The sequence below is a fragment of the Bombina bombina genome, chromosome 3 (assembly GCF_027579735.1).
Source record: "Bombina bombina isolate aBomBom1 chromosome 3, aBomBom1.pri, whole genome shotgun sequence".
NCBI classification, from domain to species: domain Eukaryota; kingdom Metazoa; phylum Chordata; class Amphibia; order Anura; family Bombinatoridae; genus Bombina; species Bombina bombina.
This window is the reverse complement of record NC_069501.1, coordinates 687,986,063-688,007,889: the sequence shown is the minus strand read 5'-3', so window position 1 is coordinate 688,007,889 and position 21,827 is coordinate 687,986,063. Positions and strand designations below refer to the sequence as shown.

Sequence of the window (21,827 nt, the reverse complement as noted above, 5' to 3'; positions counted from 1 at the left end):
CACCTGCTTTTTCTGTCCAGTCACAGTTAGTTATGGGCTGTAGGTATAAACATATTTTTAGAATGTCTGCCATCAGCTGGTGTTGATCTTTAATGCTAGTCTGAGCTATGTCCTTAATCCACTGGTTTTCAAACCTGTCCTCAGGCCTCCACAACAGGCCAGATTTTCAAGATTACCTTAATCCTTCAGATGATTATTTCACCTGTGGTCTAGTACGAATATCCTCAAAACGTGGTCTGTTAGGGAGGCCTGAGGTCAGGTTTGAAAACCAGTGTCCTAAACCAATGTAAAGTTGTGAAATAAAGTACCAGTGTTCTTTTTAATCTCTCGTTAACCACAACAGCTATGTTATTCCTGCTACCAATATCATACAAGTATTAATGTTACTCCTGCATACTTGTGGAGCCTCAGAATCCCCATGCCATACATCTACATAAAACATACTTAATGGGCCATGATACCCAAATGTTGAAACACTTGAAAGTGATGCAGCATAGCTGTAAAAAGCTGACTAGAAAATATCACATGAACATCTCTATGTAAAAAAGAAAGATATTTTACCTCAAAATATCCTAAGAATTCAAACCCCATTGCAAAGGACTGTAAGCAGCAAATCAGTATGTCTGTCCCGGGAGCTTCGTGCACACTCATATTATTTCCCTATTCAGTTTAAGGAAGTTTACTATGAAATCTCATGAGAGTTAAGTCAAATGTCATGAAATCACAGTAAAAGAGCTCATGACTAGGGATGGGCGAATGTTTCTAAAAATTCGAAATTTAAAACGAATTTTGATATATTCGTTCGTTTGAATTGAATTTCTATTTTCGAATTTTCGTTTTCGAATTTTTCAATAAAATTTGAAAATATTTGTTCGAATAATAGAATGTTTAGCTATGTATTCATTCAATTTCGAAATATAATATTCGAATTTAAATGTGACATTCGAATTCGAATGTGACATTCAAATTTGAAATAGTATTCATAGTCTACAACTGTGTTTAATAAATTAAATATTCAAATTTGAATGCTACATTTGAATTTGAATGTCACATTCGAATTTGAAATAGTATTTCAAGTCTAATACTGTATTTTAAATGTGATATTCGATTCAAATGTGATATTCGATTTGAATGTAACATTCGAATTCGAATGTGACATTCGAATTTGAATGTGACATTCGAAAACTGTAAATAACATTCGAAAATCGAGTTTTTAAGAATATTCGTTCTTATCAACATTCTATTGCGTAAATCGAATTTCTACAATAACATTCGTTCTAACATTCGAATTTGGATATAAACACATTCGCCCATCCCTATTCATGACCTCAGCAATGTTGATGCTTTATCTGCAGCTGGACAGCAGCTGAAGTATAACTTTTAATACGGTACTTACTCTGCGAAGCTGAGGAAATTGTAGGGTAAAATATCTTCCTTTTTTACATAGAGATGCTCAGGTGATATTTTCCTGTCAGCTTTTTACAGTTATACTGCATCAGTTTCAAGTGATTTAGCATATGAGTATTATGTCCCTTTAACTAAACCCCACCACTTCCCTTATTTGACTAAGGGGACTTTAATATTTGAACAAAAGAGTAATTTACTCTCTTACATGAGAGTAAAGTATTTTTATAATCTAGAATACCCTAAAAGTCACTGTATGGATAGTTAAAGCCAGTAATCATCTGCTACATTGTTAGGTATGTATTCCAGTACAACACTTTAACCCTGTTTGTCTGCCTGTCTGACTTGTTCTATGTATTTTAGCTCAACATTGCTTTAAAGGGATATGAAACCCAAAAATGTTCTTTTGTTATTTAGACAGAGCATACCGTTTTAAAAAAAAGTTTCCAATTTACTTTTATTATCAAATTTGCTTCATTCCCATGATATTCTGTGTTCAAGAGATACATAGGTAGGCATCTGTAGCACTACGTGGCAGGAAATAGTGCTGACATCTAGTGCTCTGGCAAATGGACATTTCTGTAAAACTGCTGCCATATAGTGCTCCACAAATGGGCTGGCTCCTAAGCATATATCCCTGCTTTTCAACAAAAGATAAAAAGTAAAATTGATAATAGAAGTAAATTAGAAAGTTATATAAAGCCGCATACTCTAGCTGAATCATAAGTGAAACAAAACCAGGAAAACAGGCGCAGACTCCTCTAAGTGCAGTAGTTAAAACAACAGTAAATGTAATAGCAAATTGCACACTGAAACTTTCCAACCTCAAATAACCTCAATAAAAATGAGGTATAGCAAAACATTAAAGGTCCCACAACACAGTCAAAGAGGAAATCCCAATGTTACCTCACGCAATCACTCAGATCGTCCCAGGTAATGTGTGGATATACAGCTTGAAATTCTGTTCCTGTAGCCAGTCAGATGGGCAAATAAAAACAAACAAATCACCACAATGTTAGCCGGCTTAAGGTACAGCTGCTCAGTGTGGCATAAAGATAGTGGGCGTGGCCTTACGCGTTTCATAGGGGAACTCCCTACTTCGTCAGAGGCTGCCCTCTCACTTCACAAACCGTCTTAAGAACCTGTCAGAAAATGTTACGTGATACCAGCATCACGCTCCTCTTCAAGCAATAGAGCGTTGTTGAGTTTTAGACAGATATGTTAAAGCAATATGACCGGTATACCAGAAACAGTTACAAATATAAAACCAAATGATACAGAGTAAAACCATATTAAGACTATATAGTGTGTAGACTTTGGTTCAAATGAGTGTTTCTAATCTCCTAGATATTATATAAGTACCTGGACCTTACAATTGTGCTATATATAGATATGTTTTCCAATTAAATACCCACATTAAACAACCAATATACTTATGTAAGGGTGGGAGTATACCTATTCATCAACCAGAAAGGCTGCTAAATCGAAATCCCTATTCGTGCCTCTTGGTTCTGGGGTACCTAAAGTCCAAATTCAGAAGATTTAATTACGATACAGGGAAATATTTGGGGTTTCATATCCCTTCAACCCGGCTTTAACCCTGTCTGTGTTCCTTATTCACTGAGTATAATTGCTATTTCTCTCTTTTTAAATCTTAATTCTCTGTTATGTTATTTTATTACCTTTAAAACTTTCCTGTCTCTATTTTCCACTTGAGATAAGAAGGTGTCATCTCCATTCTTTAGGTCTTGCGTTCTTTCTACTCTAATTTTTGACCTATGCTTATTATGACCATGTGACTGCTGTTACCCATAAATTGCTTAGCCCAACTTGTTAGAATTAGCTTTATAGGTCAGTTGTAGCTTGCAGTATGTAGATTTTAAGCATGTGTTGGAGTTAAAACACATAATTAGACTAAGGAATGGACAACTTATAAACAGGTACTTATTTTGAATCACCCTAACTCTACCCTGTTAGGTAAACATGCCATACTTTCTTATTTCTGCCTTTACCTTCTCCTCCCTTACCCTTAAATTCACAGCTCTTACTTTCACAAACAGCACTTAAACTATCCATATATCTCCTTCTCTTCTATCTTTTCCCCTTTTACAACACACATTCACTCTATTCCTATCTCACATCACTCAGCCAACCATGATCCACTAATACTAAGCTTAGATGCCAACATAAGATACACTCTCATCATCTTTCTCTTCCAATCTTTCTTCTCCTTGCTGCTGGTGATGTCTCACCTAACCCAGGTCCACCTTCTGCCTCTCTCTGTTAACTACACCTACTGACACCTCCAAAATGTTGCCTATGTAACCCTTTCAATCTAATTAATTGCACTTCTGTTAATATCCCACATTTCTCTTGTGCTCTTTAAGATGTGCACTCTGTATGCAACAAACTTGCTTCTATTCACAACCTATTCATTTCACAATCACTTAACCTATTAGCCCTCACAGAAACTTGACTCTCAACACAACTGCTGTAGCCTCTCTGCCCTTTGGCAGTCTGTACTTCAGTCACATTTCTTGGCCAGGAGACAGACAAGAAGGAGGAGCAGGCAATCTTCTGTCTCCATACTGTACCTACCACTACATTCCTTAATGCCCTACCTTTCTTTTTCATCTTTTAAAGATCATGCTGTCCATCACTCATTCCCTGTAGCTCTCCCGGCTGCTGCTATCTATTCGCCTCCTGGTCTAGCTTCAAAGTTTTTAGACCACTTTAAATACTGGATCCCACACTTCCTTTCTTGCAATGTCCCTTCTCTCATCTTAGGGGACTCCAACATACCCATTGACAATTCTAACATGCCTGCTGCCTCTAAACATCTATCTCTTACCACCTGTTTTAGCCTTTCCCAGTGGACAATATCTCCAACCCACTGTGAAGGCAATTCAATTGACCTGCTCTTCACCAATTTTTGTGCACTTTCCAACTTCTCTAATTTGCCCTTTGCTCTCTCTGACCACCATCTACTAACATTTATCTCTTACACTAGCTGCAGCATCCTCCCAAGCCCCCAAAAAGCTGCTACCTTACAGGAATTTAAGTTACTTGGATCTCACAGACTTTTCTGTTCAACTGAAACCTCTACTCTCAAACATTTTATCCCTCTCTTACTCACTCCTTGTGACCTTAAAGTATAATTCTGTACTAAAATTAACACTTGACAAAGTTGCTCCCTTCACTATTTGCCGTGCATCATGCACTCCACAACAACCATGGCACACCAAACAGACCTGCTATCTTCAGCAATGTTTACGGACATCAGTAGAAGAAATCATGCGCTCATGCTGATTTCCTGCATTATAAATTCATCCTTAGCCTGGTCAAACAAGTCTATTTTTCCTCCCTTCTGTTATCTCATGCATACAACCCCAGAAGGCTGTTCTCAGCCTTTAACTCCCTTCTATGTCTGCCTGCACCTCCACCCACTACCAAACTCACTGTGCATATTATTGCTGATCACTTCAAAAATAAAATAGACACAATTTAAAAATATATCTCTCCCTTACACGCCTCAAACTGAGCCCTCCTACCCACCCCTTCTACTAACAAAACATTCTGCTACTTTCCCCCTGTAACAGAGGAGGAAGTCTTCATATTCCTATCTTCTGCTTATCTTACAACCTGCCCACTTGACCCTATTACTCAACATCTTCTTCCCTCTCTTACTGCTTCTCTAACCCCTGCCCTAACTCTTCTCTTTAACCAGTCTCTCTCACCATTGGCACATTTACTGATACATTCAAGCATGTGTCAATCACACCAATCCAAAAAAAAAAAGCTTTTGCGTGACCTCTCCACCCCTTCTAACTATCGACCAGTCTCATTACTTCTCTTTGCCTCCAAATTATTGGAACAATTAGTCTATAAGTGCCTAACTCAATTTCTTTCATTTAACTCCTTGCTACACTACAATCTGGTTTCAGCCATAAACAAACAGAAATTATTCTCACTAAAGTAAAAAATGATCTGCTATCAGCTAAATCAAAGGGACACTACTCCTTAATAATTATTCTGTATCTGCTGCTTTCGACACACTTGACTGTCCTCTCCTCTTACAAATCCTACATTAATTTAGCACTAAAGACACAGCCCTCTCCTGGTTTGCTTCATGTCTCTCAAACCGTTTTACTGTTTCCTTTAACAGCCTCTGATCCTTTGCCTCTCTGAGTTGGAGCACTGCAAGGCTCTGTCTTGGGCCCTTTGCTTTTTTCTATCTATACAACCTACCATGGAAAAATGTATATATTTCCAGTACCACTTATATGCTGATGATAGCCAAACCTATCTTTCCTCTCCTGACATCTCTCCCTCTTTACTCAACCAGATTATTATCTGTCTCTCTGCAATGTCTTCTTGGATGTACCCACAATATCTCCAACTAGATCTGTCTAAAACAGAGCTGCTTTTTATTGCTCCCTCTTCGAGACATCCAACACCTGACATTTCTCTGACAGTTGGAGACTCTATTCTCAACATGTCACCCCAGGTCTCTATACCCTCAACCTGTAGACTGTAAGCTCTTTGGAGAGGGCTCTCTTCCTCCTGTACTATATCTGTATAGTATGTTATATTTTTATATCTTATCACAAACCCTTGTCGTAGTGTAACCCTATCTCTATACCCAGCACTATGGAATTTTGTGACGCTATACAAATAAATGATAATAATAATAATACCTTAAGTATATGAGACCCTTCATTTATTAAAAAGAATCCCCTGTGTTATATGAGCTGTGTCTTGCTTATAAAGGGCCAGATTACAAGTGGAGTGCTAAATATTGCTTTTGTAAAAGCAATATTTGTGCTCCACTAAGTAATACCAGTGCACGCTAAGGTACGCTGGTATTAAAAGTTGACAGCAATGTGAACGCGAGCACGTGTTCACATTGCTGTGAAGCATTTCGCTCACGAGAGTGCGCTTTTATAGGCTCCAATAGGAGGCTCGTTCTAATGCCATGACACACTGCATGAGAATCTAGCACAGCGAAGGGGGTAAGTAGCACAGCAATGGCAACAAAGTGTGAATATAGTTTATGGCGATGTGGGGGGCTGGCGGTTTAGGGGTTAATAGGTTTATTAAGTGGTAGTGATGTGGGAGGCCAGGGGCTTAGGGGTTAATACATTTATTTAGTTGCAGAGGACTCCAGGAGTGGAGGGATAGGGGTTAATACATTTAGTTAGTTGCGCCGGTGTCGGGGAGTGGCGGAATAGGGGTTAATAACTTTATTTAGTTGTGGCGGGGTCCGGGAGCGGCGGGATAGGGGTTAAACATTTTAGTATAGTGGCGGTGCTTATTGACAGGGTATAAATAAAGCTGGGGAAAAGCCGAATGGCAGCGAGATCGATGACTGTTAGTTAACAACAGTCTGGTGCTCATCGCCCCGTACTAGGTGTGCTGCTTTTTGACAGGTTTTTTAATAAATAAGGAGAGCGTATTCAGGTCCGCGGCCGCAATGTGAGGCGATGTCAGGCGAGCGTATTGGTGCCGGCGAATGCAGCACAGTTGACGGCTTGATAAGTAGGCCTCATTGAGGTAATCACTGGGAGAAAAAAAAATAGGAAAATTAAAAATGGTCATGACACCTATGTTGGACCACATGAGATGGATTGACCCTAAGGAGACTTTTCAATGTTATATCCCAGAACTAAAAAACATTTTTACCTACATAATTACAGTTCTAAATAGCTTTTAAGCATACAGATGTTTTACTATGCTGTGTTCGCTATGAAATGCACATATAAAAATGACTTAAAGGGTCATTTAACACTTCTTCTTTTTGATTAAAAAGTGTGCTTTGTTCTAGCGAGGCCAAAAAAGCAACGTCTGTAAGATGTAAAATTCTGCAAATTGCCTTAACCATTTATTTGATTTGTATCAATTGCATGTTACAAAATTGGCTTTTTGGCCTCTCTAGAAAGTCTGGTACAAATACATTTTTCTCCCAATCATATAAGGAGTTTATTGTCCCTTTTATGCTCATTTAAATGGAAATTAAACACTAATGAATGCTAGATAGAATGAAGCATTCAAAGAAAACATTAGTCTGAGAATAACATGCAGATGTATTTTTTAAAGTTTCATTATTTTTTTTAAAAATTGACAAAATAAGTGTAATGTTTTAAAGTCTATAAAACAATGGGAGCTGCCATGTTGTAACTTATGTTACTTTCTCTGTTGTGGCCAATAAGGGGCAGTTATAAATAGGTCACCAGAGTGTGCAGTCAATGGCTGTGTGGAATATAACATTGTTCTGCACTTCCCTTTCTAACAGGAACTGAAATGCTCACAATTTCAGAATGGAACTACAGGAAAAGGGGACAAAACACAATTTATCATTTTATATTGTTATCTTAAAAGTGTTTAATATCCCTTTAATGTCTTTGATGAACAATACATCAAGGGTTATATTTATCAAAGCCTCAACTTTGTTGCATTTGCCAGCACCAATACGCTTGCCTGACATCGCCTAACATCTCAGCCGCGTATCTCAATACACTCTCCTTATTTATAAAAAAAAGTCGGCAAAAAGACGCGCACCAAGTACGGGGCGATGAGCATCGGACTGTTGTTAACTAACAGTCATCGATCCCGCGTCTATTCGGCTTTTTACCAATTTTATTTATACCCTGTAACCCCTATCCTGCCACTCCCCGACCCTGCCGTAACATAAATAAACATATTAAACCCTGATTTCTTTGGGGCAATGCACCACAAAATGCCCTTTTAAGGGCCATTGGTAGTTTATTGTAGGCTAGGGTTTTATTTTTATTTTGGGGGTCTTTTTTATTTTGATAAGGCTATTAGATTAGGAGTAATTCTTTTTTATTTTTGATAATGTGGTTTTTTATTTCTCGTAATTTAGTGGGGGTGGGAGTTGTAACTTAGTGGGGGTTTTTTCTGTAATTTAGTAATTTGTAATAAGGTTTAATAGCATATTTAAATAATTTGAGTAGGGTTAGGGTTTTTTAATATGTAATTTAGTTAATTTAATTGGTAGTTTAATTTAATTGTAGTATAATAGTTAGGGTAGGTTAAATAATATTTTAAAATAGTTTAGTTTATTGCTACAGGTAAGTCTAAGATAAGATAAGACAGGTAAGATGTTGTAATTCTAATTTAAAGTTAGCGGCTTGTTAGGTTTAGGGGTTAATAGCTAAATTTAGTTTATGGCGATGTGGGGGGCTGACGGTTTAGGGGTTAATAGGTTTAGTTAGTGGTAGTGATGTGGGAGGCCAGAAGTTTAGGGGTTAATACATTTATTTAGTGGCGGTGGTGTCGGGAAGCAGGAGAATATGGGTGAATAACTTTATTTAGGTTGCGGCGGGGTCGGGGAGCGGCGGGATAGGGGTTAATACATTGTATTTGTGTCGGCGATGTCGGGGCGGCAGATTAGGGGTGTTAATACTCAGGGTTTATGTAAGGATGTTAGGTGTAAACGTTACATGTTTTCAACCATAGAAATCAATTGGATATCTGGCAGCATCAAACATAAGCGTTCAGTGTTTTCAGACTCCCATTGATTTCTATGACATCCAGGGTGGCGGATTGAAAACCAGGTACACTGGGCTGGAATAGCCACGAGCGTACCTGTTCAATTTTGATAACTTTGAAAAAGTGTCAGATAGAGCCGAATGTGGATTCGGAACATCTGTAATGACATAAGCATCGATCTGCGTCGGATTGAGACCGGCGGATAGTATGTTACGTCACAAATTTCAACATATGCTGGTCTGTAGGCTTTGATAATTAGGTTGGATCAATCTCGCAACAATTACGCTGCGGAATTCTGGCGTATTTGCGGTTGAGGCTTTGATAAATATTCCCCCAAACTAAGAAAATGGCCTTCTTATTTAAGTTACAACTTACATGGAAACTTTGTGATTTGTGTTAGTCACTAAACATAGTTCTAAACCATCTGTTTTTATATTTATTATTAGCTTGCAAGATATACAAAGGAAGGATATCTTCAACTGGGGACACTAGGGAGCACCATTCTGTTGCCTGATACCCGATGTTTAGTAGACAACAAGAAAAGCAAGTTCCCTCAACTTATGGACTGTGATAAAGTGAAAAGCACACTCCATAAACGTTGGAGTTTTATACAGGTATGTAATTATGTATAGCAAGTAAAGAACAGAAATAGAAAGACTAATGCCTACCTAGTTTGGACTTGTACTGTTTGATATAAAAGTCATAACATTTTTAGTAATTTAAAGGGACATTAATAGGCTTAATAAAACAAAATATGGCTATACATAGCACTCTACAAATAACATATAATAATAATAATAATAATACTGGTCGAGAGGAGAATAAAGGTGCAGTATATATTTGTAACCTGAAAGTCATTGGCTACATTTAGCTCACAATTGCCATTGCTTTGCCAATCCAGATAATTATGTGTTTAACCCCTTTGCGAGGGAAAATCATATTACTCTCCTTTGTGGTCCTCTAAACTTCTAATATATTAATCAATTCTAGGGAGCTATGGCAGACAGGTCATTTTCCCTTTTGATTGTGCATTGCCAATAAAAAATTAGATTACATGTTAACATGAAGTTATTTTGCTCAAGATGTATTAAGTATTACTTTTCAAATTGTCAATGACCCTCCAACTGAACAGAAACACGTTTTAGCAATTTTACTACTGTAATTCTGTGTTTGACCATCTCTTTGTCTGATGACAAAAGTGATAAACAAAACACTTCATATCAAGGCCTCTACTACAATTCAGAAACATCAAGTATTTTGTACATCTTTCTAAAGCAATGATTTTCAACTAGGGTTTCAGGACAGTGGAGCTTTAAAGCTGTTGTATGAAAGTGTTTTTATTAATGAGAACACACAATATTGCTGTAGTGTTCATTTCTTTTTCCTTACAACAGGGTTGATCACAATCCCTCATTTGATAATTATCAGCACTGTAACATCTGTCTATTGGCCATTTTTTAAGTAGCTCAGATCACACTCATCCTTTTTTTTAGCAACAGTTCTTTTTCATTATCTGCTCAGTGCAAAATGATCCTGTACTACACATGTGCCATTCCTGTTTGTGTCATCACAATCCAAATTCTCCATATTTAACAACACATTTACAGGGCCATTGTTCACAAATTCTACAGCTAAACAATAAACCCCAGGAAATATTTTCCAACTTTTTACTGAGTAGCTCAAAAGGTTTTTAAATGTAATATTGGTTTTGAACATGAACAAAGCAGTCTGACCACCCCCCCCCCCCATATTGGATGACATTAGGAAGCATCATCACCAAACAGATACAAACTCTTCCTGCTCAGTTAAAGTTAAAGGGACATAAAAACCACATTTTTTTTCTTTCATGATTCAGATAGAGTATACAATTTTAAACAACTTTCCAATTTACTTCTATTATTACATTTTCATCATTTTCTTTTATCATTTGTTGAAAAGCAAGAAGGTAAGTTCAAGAGTGAGCACATAAGTAAAGATTTCTAACTTCAGGGTATTAACAGAAGAAACATTTTAAGATTGTGATTACTGGAAGATTGTGATCAACAACTTAGGGGTCGATTTAACAACGGCCGAATGGCCCTAATCGCCCTGTTTCCGTGTGAGCCTTCAGGCATTTAGCTATGTCTGGCCGACATGATCCGCTACAGCAAATCATGTCCGCCAGACATTAATATATCGGCCCCTATGTATTAACCCTCACAAACATGTTAAACACACAGCAAAAGTCCTGCTTGGGAGCTGCACACATAGCTAATGAGTAGGATGGTTTTCAAATGGAGGGTCTTGAGGATTTCTAGGGCTTAAGTGAGATCAAGGGGTTTGAATACTTATCCCCCATTCCGGCGCGGAACATCCTCTTCTTCCGACGACTAGACGACAAATGAAGGTTCCTTTAAGGGACGTCATCCAAGATGGCGTCCCTCGAATTCCGATTGGCTGATAGGATTCTATCAGCCAATTGGAATTAAGGTAGGAAAAATCTGATTGGCTGATTGATTATTTTACAGGTAAGTTTTTAGCTTTAAATAGGAATAATTTATTTAATAAGATTTATTTTATTTCGTTAGATTTAAATTATATTTAACTTAGGGGGGTGTTAGGGTTAGGGTTAGACTTAGCTTTAGGGGTTAATACATTTATTATAGTAGCGGTGAGGTCCGGTCGGCAGATTAGGGGTTAATACTTGAAGTTAGGTGTCAGCGATGTTAGGGAGGGCAGATTAGGGGTTAATACTATTTATTATAGGGTTTTTTAGGTGGGAGTGAGGCGGTTTAGGGGTTAATACATTTATTATAGTGGCGGCGAGGTCCGGTCGGCAGATTAGGGGTTAATAAGTGTAGGTAGGTAGCGGCGACGTTGGGGGGGCAGATTAGGGGGTAATAAATATAATGTAGGTGTCGGCGATGTTAGGGGCAGCAGATTAGGGGTACATAGGGATAATGTAGGTTGCAGCGGTGTACGGAGCGGCAGATTAGGGGTTAAAAGTGTAATGCAGGGGTCAGCGATAGCGGGGGCATCAGATTAGGGGTTAATAAGTGCAAGGTTAGGGGTGTTTAGACTCGGGGTACATGTTAGGGTGTTAGGTGCAGACTTAGGAAGTGTTTCCCCATAGGAAACAATGGGGCTGCGTTAGGAGCTGAACGCTGCTTTTTTTCAGGTGTTAGGGTTTTTTTCAGCTCAAACTGCCCTATTGTTTCCTATGGGGGAATCGTGCATGAGCACGTTTTTGAAGCTGGCCGCGTCCGTAAGCAACGCTGGTATTGAGGGTTGAAGTGGCGGTAAATATGCCTCTACGCTCCCTTTTTGGAGCCTAATGCAGCCCTTCAGAGAACTCTAAATACCATCGTTGTTTAAAAGGTGCGGGGGGAAAAAAACACGCGTAGCTAACGCACCCCTTATAACGCAAAACTCTAAATCTAGGCGATAGCTTTTTCCTAAAGTTTAGATGTTAACTTCATGTTAATAAAAACATATTTTTTTTCTTTTAGAAATATGTTGTCTTTTTTTTAATATTTGAAACTTGTATGCGCCTAAAAACCGATCATCCAAGTAATAATTTATGAGTGCAGTAACATTTTGGACAAATTAAAAAAATGTTACTAATAAAATTATGCAAAATAATATGAAAATAGTAATTGTGCACACAAAGCATAAATGTTATTAATTAAGTGAAAAATCTGTGTCCAATTTCAGTCACCATTAATATTTAGATAGCTGCCATATTTATTTTTATAGCATACAACAGATGAACAGTGCACATAACTTTATGTATCTAAAACAGCTTTTATTTATATAAATAAATAAATAAAAACATAAGTATTAATAAGTATTTTGCAACATCCCATGATCTGACTTGTTCTGTAAATAATAGTTGCTTAAAGGGACAGTCTACTCCAGAATTTTTATTGCTTATAAAGATAGATAATCCCTTTTTTACCAATTCCCCAGTTTTGCATAACCAACACAGTTATAATAACACACGTTTTACCTCTGTTATTACCTTGTATCTAAACCTCTGCAGACTGCCCCCTTATTTCAGTTATTTTAACAGACTTGCATTTTAGCCAATCAGCGCCCTCTCAAAAGTAACTCAATGTTATTTATATGGCACTCATAAATGCCCTCTAGGTGTGAAAAACTTTCAAATGCATTTAGATAAGAGGCGGCCTTCAAGGGCTTAGAAATTAGCATATGAACCTACCTAGGTTTAGCGTTCAACTAAGAATACCAAGCTAACAAAGCAAATTTGATGATAAAAGTAAATTGGAAAGTTGTTTAAAATTACATGCCCCACATAAATAATGAAAGTTTAAGTTTGACTAGACTGTCCCTTTAATGGCTATGCAGGGCCAGTGCTACAATAGAGGCAGAGCCTAAGAGCCTAAGCAACTGCCTAAGGGCACCCCTGCAGTGGAAGGGCACAATTTTGGTGCATGACATCATGTTTATAATGTGTACATTTATTTTGTTGCTATCTAACTTTGGCTTCCGAGTAGGGGCAATATGTCATGGCATAATGGGAATGGGACGGGACTCCCCTGAAACATAGGGAGGAAGAGAATACAGGTCATTCAGAACAGCTGGAAGCATCTGTCAGAAATATCTCACTGCACAGCCCTTGCACTGTCTAAAAACTATAGCAGACTTTACCCACAGCCTAATGGATATCATTGGAGCTAATAGGCACTTGTAGAAGTACTGACAATCGTTAAACTTTTTGATATATTGCAAGAGATTAGTGCACTATTTTCACCTGCATGATTTCTGGTGTACAGAGGATATATAGATGACAGATATAGAGATATTTATCTATGTATCTAAAATCGTAATTGTGCAGTACCACATGTCTATTATCTTTATACTCTGCATTTAGATCTACACTCACCGGCCACTTTATTAGGTACACCTTGCTAGTACTGGGTTGGACCCCCTTTTGCATTCAGAGTTGCCTTAATTCTTCTTGGCATAGATTCAACAAGGTTTTGGAAACATTCCTCAGAGATTTTGGTCCATATTGACATGATAGCATCACGGAGTTGCTGCAGATTTGTCAGCTGCACATCTATGATGCGAATCTCCTGTTCCACCACATCCCAAAGGTGCTCTATTGGATTTAGATCTGGTTGTCACGTCGCTCCTCGGCGCTCCTCGGCTCCTTTCGCCACTCTGTCCTATTGCTATGGCCATTGCTATAGACGCAGTAGTTCCTGTGGGCGGGCGGCGATGGCATCATCGGTGCACACCATTTCCCTCTGATGCCGGTCTGTGAGTTCTTTTGGCGTGAATCTGCACATATGTAATTACCTACGTTATTTACGTTCAGTGTCCAAGTATAGTTTAGTCTTGTGCTTCCATGGTGCTATTTTTCTGAACTGCTGTTACTTTGATTGACTTATTGTTACTGAACTCTGCTTGTATGGCCACTCTGCTGCTTAACCATTGAATTGCTGGATCGCCTTATTGTTACTGAACTCTGCTTGTCTGACCATTTTACTAGTTTACCCCTTAACTGCTGGAATAACTTTTGTTGCTGACCTCTGCCTGTTCCTGACCATTCTATTGGTTTACCCTATAACTGCTAAACTGCTGGATTACCTTTTGTTACTGACCTCTGTCTGTTCCTGACCATTCTATTGGTTTACCCCTAAACTGCTAAACTGCTGGATTACCTTTTGTGCTGACCTCTGCCTGTTCCTGACCATTCTACTGGCTTACCCCTGAACTGCTAAACTGCTGGATTGCCTTTCTGTTGCCAAACTCTGCCTGTCTCTGACCATTCTCTGCCTTACTTTTATGCCTTAAGAACTACCCTGTCTACTGTGAGTACTGCTTAGCTCATTTCTTACACTCACTTTGTTCTGGGATATTTCCTTATCCTTCTACTTGACACTGGGGAAAAAAAGACTACTGGCCAAGTTTGGTCTGATAGGGAAATATCCCACGAGCATTACATTATACTTGGCCATGGATCCAAATGAGGTAGCAAGAGCAGTAACTTTTCAGGAACAGACCCTGGGAACCCATGCCATACACTTGCAGATTGTGTATTCTAAACTAGAGGCTATAACAGCTATCCTCTCCTCACTGGTTGCAGAGAAAATGCCGCTCTTGTTCCCACACTGGTAGTGCTCCCCCTCCCCCCACTCTGGATGGCACTCCCCTTGGATCAGGTTTAATCCATTTCGAATCAGCACCCCAAACCATGACTGTGGGAGTCCTACATACCGAACAGTTGAAATTCAATGTCATTCATTCTCCTGCATAACCAGTTATCCTTGGTCTTCCTTGGTTGCACAAACACAATCCTCAATTCGACTGGACTGAGGGACAGTTGACCTCCTGGGGTAAATCCTGTTTTCACTCCTGCCTGGCTAAGGTTAATCCACTGCATCACGTCCCTATAGCCAGCCTTCTGACCTCTTCTAATCTTCCAAGAAATCAAAAAAGATTCCAGCCTCCACAATCAATAAAATACCTTTATTTCTCACATTTAGGGTCCCAGAAACACATACAATGTTTCAAGCCTGCAATAGGCTCTTAGTCATGTACATACATGACTAAGAGCCTATTGCAGGCTTGAAACGTTGTATGTGTTTCTGGGACCCTACATGTGAGAAATAAATGTATTTTATTGATTGTGGAGGCTGGAATCTTTTTTGGTTTCTTGGATATTGAAGTGGACTTGGCAAGTCTGGTATTCCATACCCTATACAGAGAAGAAAGGTGTTCTCAACATTTTATGGAAGCTCTTCTAATTTTCCCTCAGTATATGCAGAATTTATGGATGTTTGTGAAAAGAAAGCAGCTGATATGCTGCCACCTCACCTTCCTTACAACTGTAAAATTGATCTCTTTCCTGGAGTCCCACTTCCTAAAGGGGGGACTTATCCGCTCTCCAAAGCTGAAACCAAGGCCATAGAGGAATGTATCCAAGAGAACCTAGCTAAAGGCTTTATTCACCCTTCCTCTTCTCCTGCCGGGATTGGCTTCTTTTTTGTCAGTAAAAAGGATGGTGGTCTCAGACCCTGTATTGACTACAGAGCCCTTAACAACATTACAATCAAGAATCGTTATCCTTTTCTTTTGATCACTGAATTATATAATTCACTCCAAAATGCTTGCTACTTTACAAAGTTGGATCTACTTGGGACATACAATCTCATTTGTATCTTCCCAGGACATGAGTGGAAGACTGCCTTCAACACAGGATCAGGGCATTACGAATATCTTGTAATGCTTTTTGGGTTGTGCAATGCCCCTGCTGTCTTCCAAGCATTCGTCAACTATGTCTTCCGTGACCTCCTTAATCACACTGTCATTGTTTATTTGGATGACATCTTCATATTGTTCTCCACCCTTGAGAATCATCATGAGCATGTAAAGCAGGTACTTTTTCGCCTCAGAAACAATTCTCTGGTAGCCATGCTGGATAAATGTGAGTTTAATCAAGTCCAGATCTAGTTCCTTGGATATGTCATCTCAAAGGAGGGTCTTGCCATGAATCCTACGAAGTTAACTACAGTTCTGCAATGGCCTCAACCCACCTCATTAAAAGAACTATGGAGATTCTCCCGAATTGTTGCTCCACTCACTGAGCTGACTAAACGAAACAGAGACTGCAAGCATTGGCCTCCTGTAGCTGTGGATGCTTTCTCTCATCTGAAAAAGGTATTTTTTTCTGCTCCTGTGCTCTGCCATCCTGATTCTGATCTACAGTTCACTCTAGAGGTTGATGCCGCCGAGATAGGAGCTGGTGCAGTCTTAACCCAAAGGAACCCTTTAACCTCCAAGTTGCACCCTGTAGCCTTTTTTTTCCAAACGGTTTACTCCTGCAGAGAGGAATTATGATGTGGGTAATCGTGAACTCTTGGCCATTAAGATGGCACTGACTGAATGGCATAATTGGCTGGAGGCTACCGCCAACCACATTCAGATTCTTACTGACCACAAGAATCTGACATACCTAGAGACTGCTCATCGACTAAATCCCAATAGGCCAGGTGGGCCCTATTCTTTTCCCATGTTAACTTTATAGTCTCTTACCTTCCTGGGACAAAGAATTAAAAAAGTTGATGCCCTTTCCCGTTAGTTTCCACAGTCTAACGACTCTTCTGAAGCTCCTATCGAAAACATCATACCTCCTTCCTTTCCGGTTGCTCAGCTCAACACCTCTCTCCATCAAAGACTGCAACGTGCCCAGTCAAGAGAACCTTCTGAAGCCCCTGCGGCTCCTGAGATCCTTTATGTTCCTTCAAACCTTCGCTCTCCTGTGCTATCCTGGGCTCACAAAAGCAAACTGTCAGGTCATCTTAGTTTGACAAGAACCTTTAAACTCCTTTCCCAACACCTGTGGTGGCCTAGCAGGAAGTCAGACTCTCCAGACTCTCAGGATTATGTCAAGGCTTGTCAGACTTGTGCTGTTAATAAGTCCCCCCCGTTCTCTACCTCATGGCCTACTTCAACTATTGTCCATACCTAAACAACCATGGACACACATAGCCATTGATTTTGTTGTAGACCTCCCTCCTTCTGACCATCATACAGTCATCTGGGTTGTGGTAGATTGATTCTCCAAACTTGCTCATTTTGTACAAGTTACCTACAGCCCAAGAATTGTCCACTCTTTTCTGTTAAATGAGGTACGGCCCCATGGTATACCTGTGAATGTCATCTCTAACAGAGGACCTCAATTTATTTCTATCTTTTGGAGAAGCTTTTGCAAATTGCTTGGAACCACTGTTTCTTTGACCTCTAGTTATCACCCCCAGACGGGCATACGGAGAGAGCCAATCAGGATCTTGAAGCTTATCTCAGAGCCTATGTCAATTCACAGCATACTAATTGGTCTGGGTTGTTATCCCTAGCTGAAGTGGCAAAGAACACTCATTGGCATTCTTCTCTACGATGCTCTCCTTTCCAGGCCGCAGCTGGTTATCAACCGCATGTTTTTCCTCTTTTTGCTCAATCCACAGAAGTCCCTGCTGTAGAACGTCACTTCACTGACCTCAGTACCCATTGGCAATGAATACGCTCTCAGTTACACTCAACCCCCTCCAGATACAAGAGGTTTGTTGATCATCATCAAGCTAATATTCGTGCCTTTGTTGCAGGTGATTGTGTCTAGGTCTCTACCCTACATATCCGCTTACGTCAACCTTTTCACAAGTTAGGACCTCGGTATATTGGTCCTAATAAAAAATCTTTTGCTCCCATATTTCTTAGTGGCCATCATTTTTTGTTTTGCAGTTTTCTTTGATCTGTTATCTGAGTACTACATATACTTATTTATGTTTTTATTTTTAATTGACATACACTTGCACTCCATGTAAATAACATAAAGGGCTCCATTTATTAAGCAGCAGATGCAGCTTTGGAGGCCCATCCTTTGAGGCTAGTGGTCACCAGTGAGCAGGGGGAAGCATAGCACAAGCATTTCACAAGAAATGCTTGTGCAATGATAAATGCAGACAGCGTATGCATTTAGCCATGTCAAGCAGACATGATTCGCTGTAGATCTAATAAATCTACCTCAATAGCTCAATGCAAATATCATGCCTTAAAACATCCCAAATCTTGGGATATGGTAGTTGTAACTAATATATGTGCTGATTACAAAAATTTCATTGATCTCATGTAATCCAGTTATAAGCTCTCTATACAAATAGCATAATAAAATAGAAAAACAGGTGCTTAATTACGTTTTGTTTTATGTCATTTTTTTCAGGGTGGAGCAATAATGAATAAAGGAACTGGACGTTGCCTAGAGGTTGAAAATAGGGGAAATGCTGGTGTTGATTTGATCCTACGGAGCTGTACAGGTCAAAAGTGGACAATTAAAAACTTTATCAAATAGAGTTTTCAGTGACTTTCAGTTTGTTATGCTCTGGTGAAAAAGGGACATGGGTTTTACAGGATTAATCAGATATTCCTAAAAAAAGTTTCACCTTGTCGTCACAGGTCTAAATGCTTTTTATACATTGGAACGGGTGAGAACATTTTTTCTTGCAGTATTAATTGAATCCATGATGTTTGTTCTAAAGATTTTTAAATGGACCGCTCCAGTTTAATTCATTTTGCATGTCTGGTGGTACAGTATATTCAATTATTTAAAATGCTTTCAAGCTTTCGGAATAAAAAAAATAAATACAACTAATCCCTAAAGAATAATAGCACAAGTGAAAGCAAATGTCTCTGTTTCAGTTTGCTATTTTTGCTAAAATTAAATGCATAACTATCACAGATTTGTTATTCATGTGTATTTTATAAAAAATTACAACCACAAATTGAATCATAATTAGCTGTAATGGTGGGAAGATATATATATATATATATATATATATATATATATATATATATATATATATATATATATATATATATATATATATATATATAATTACAAATTGTTGATAAAGTAACATACTATTAGGTTGTACCACCCACAATAAAATACCTATGCATATTTGCGTACAATTATTTTTCATAGAAATCAACTATTATTTAATTAAATTGCACAATTCAGTCATCGTTATATTCATTTTATGCTCTTAAACATGCCTGTCGTCACTAAGCAATACTGTGCCTGTAAACTACTGTTATAAAGGATAAGCTTGATAAATGTTTGTCCAAAATATGGAGCCAATGTTCGTGGAACTAAATACAGCATTTTTTTTTGCCACATAATTTTTTGTTTGTCTTTTTTAGCATACTTCCCTATTTGCATTCTATGGGTAAAGAGGGGTAACAACATTAATGTAATTTAGTATATTATTTGCTACTTCAGCCAGTATAATGCCTGACATGAGTGAAAAAACAAAATTAATTTGGTCAGTGTGAAAAAACAAGTTAGCTTGTACCTAACTCAGAATATAGTGAGCTAGGAGATACTTAGGTAGTTTGAGTACTAACTGGAGTGCTTTGTCAAATCCTCTTTATCAGTCTTTTGCAGTTTCTTGGCAGTGGAATATACAAGTTGGAATGATGGTGTAGCATAAATGCACTCTATTAGAAGAAGCCCGCTAAATGCAGCATATGTCAAGTTATTTTAGAGGAAAAATTGTTATAGTTATTAACATTCTATATATAACAATGCAGTTTTATGAAATGATTTTTAAATTACTTAAACAAGCAGTTTTCATTGTTCCAGTCAAACCTAGTTTTGTGATCATCCTTTTATTTTCTTCTTAGATGGAAAGAGTCCACAGCAGCATTCATTACTTTTGGGAAATAAGAACCTGGCCACCAGGAGGCGGCAAAAACACCCCAGCCAAAGGCTTAAATACTCCTCCCACTCCCCTCATCCCCCAGTCATTCTTAGCCTTTCGTCTCAGGAGGTGGGCAGAGACGTGTCAGAATTTTTTTATTTTAATTTTTGTCTCTTATGGAGGGTAGTACTCTTCGGCATGGGACGGGAGTTTTTAGTAGTCTTGTTAGTCTCTCAGTGAGGGCTTGGATGAAAGTTAGAGTCTGGAGATCCAAGAAGTTTCTTTCTGCGAAACCATCCTGACTCAGATTAACAGCTCCTCAAGCAATCAGTGTTGTCGAATTTCGCTTCGCTGCCTGCTTTCTTTTCTCAAGTCCATGGCAGAGACGATGCTACTATTCGTCACACTTGAAAGGCTGTGTTCCTTTTCCATGGCGTTGATTCCGGTAAGATCGTTTCATTTTACTTTATGCAATGTACTGTAATGTGATGTTTCCCGTGTGGCTAAAGCTCCTCGCGGGTTTAACTTTTCACAATTGGTCTCAGTGAGTCTCTGTTTGATCTTGGAATCGAGGGTTAATATCTCCTGAGGGGGGTTATGGGACAGGGGGGTTTATCATCATGTTTGATATGTTATTCAACCTGCTTATGTGTTAGGTTATGGGCTCGTGGTTGGAACTTTGAGTCCTTTGGTAGTGAAGTGGCCTGTTGGCTGTATGCACTTTTTGGACTATACGGTTCCGGGCGTGGTTATACTCTGTTCCCATTTCCGCATTCCCGACCATGTGGCGTCTGAGATTTAATCTAGTCTGTGTGGGTCTGGTCATAGGAGGTGGTGAGTGGCCAGCCATTGGTGGTGTCAGGAGCTGTTTTGTTGTTACTGAGTAGTCCATATTGCTATCCTGTCCTAATGCTATGGGGGATTCTGATGCTGAGCCTGTGATCATTTCAGATTCATTTACGGAGGATTCGGATACCGACACGATTATAATATCTGATTCAGATTCGTTGTCAGGTGACGAATCCGATTTAGCTTTGTTGTCTTCTGTCAACCATTCTTGTTCCATTTGCCATATGGGAGCACCCGGTTCCTCTGGCTCGGGGAATCAGGGGTCTGCTGAGCCATCCACCTCTGGGGGTCCTGACTCCCAAGGAGTGAGTTCCCTAACCTAATGTTCCTCTTACATATGTGGGTAACCCAGTTTATATTTCCTCCTTGCGTGGTGGTGTGTTCCCCCCAGAAATTGTAGCACGCTTTCACTTTCAGATAATGTTGGGGATGCCTTGTCTACACAGTCCAGACATTTCTTTAAGAATGTGCTTGTGCCCTGTTGTCCCAGATATTCCACCTTGGGGTGGGCCTCCGCAGTATCTGAGGGTTCTGTTCCGGAGTGTTGTGCATTTCGGTACAGGTGTTGGGAAAGGAGTTTAAAGGTTCTTGTCAAACTAAGATGACCTGACAGTTTGCTTTTGTGAGCCCAGAATAGCACAGGGGAGCGAAGTTAGCTTGTACCTAACTCAGAATATAGTGAGCTAGGAGATACTTAGGTAGTTTGAGTACTAACTGGAGTGCTTTGTCAAATCCTCTTTATCAGTCTTTTGCAGTTTCTTGGCAGTGGAATATACAAGTTGGAATGATGGCGTAGCATAAATGCACTCTATTAGAAGAAGCCCGCTAAATGCAGCATATGTCAAGTTATTTTAGAGG

General features: G+C 39.1%; 1 protein-coding gene across 1 annotated transcript in view; it reads left to right on the top strand.

Annotated features, from left to right (window-relative positions):
* GALNT17 (polypeptide N-acetylgalactosaminyltransferase 17) overlaps positions 1-19,219 on the top strand; it is an 820,722-nt gene extending 801,503 nt beyond the window's left edge. Inside the window, exons 10-11 of the mRNA XM_053705420.1 lie at positions 9,363-9,530; positions 18,641-19,219. Coding sequence (XP_053561395.1) covers positions 9,363-9,530; positions 18,641-18,769 — 297 coding nt within the window. The 3' untranslated portion in view covers positions 18,770-19,219. The remainder of the gene's footprint in view (positions 1-9,362; positions 9,531-18,640) is intronic.
* Positions 19,220-21,827: the final 2,608 nt, after the last annotated feature.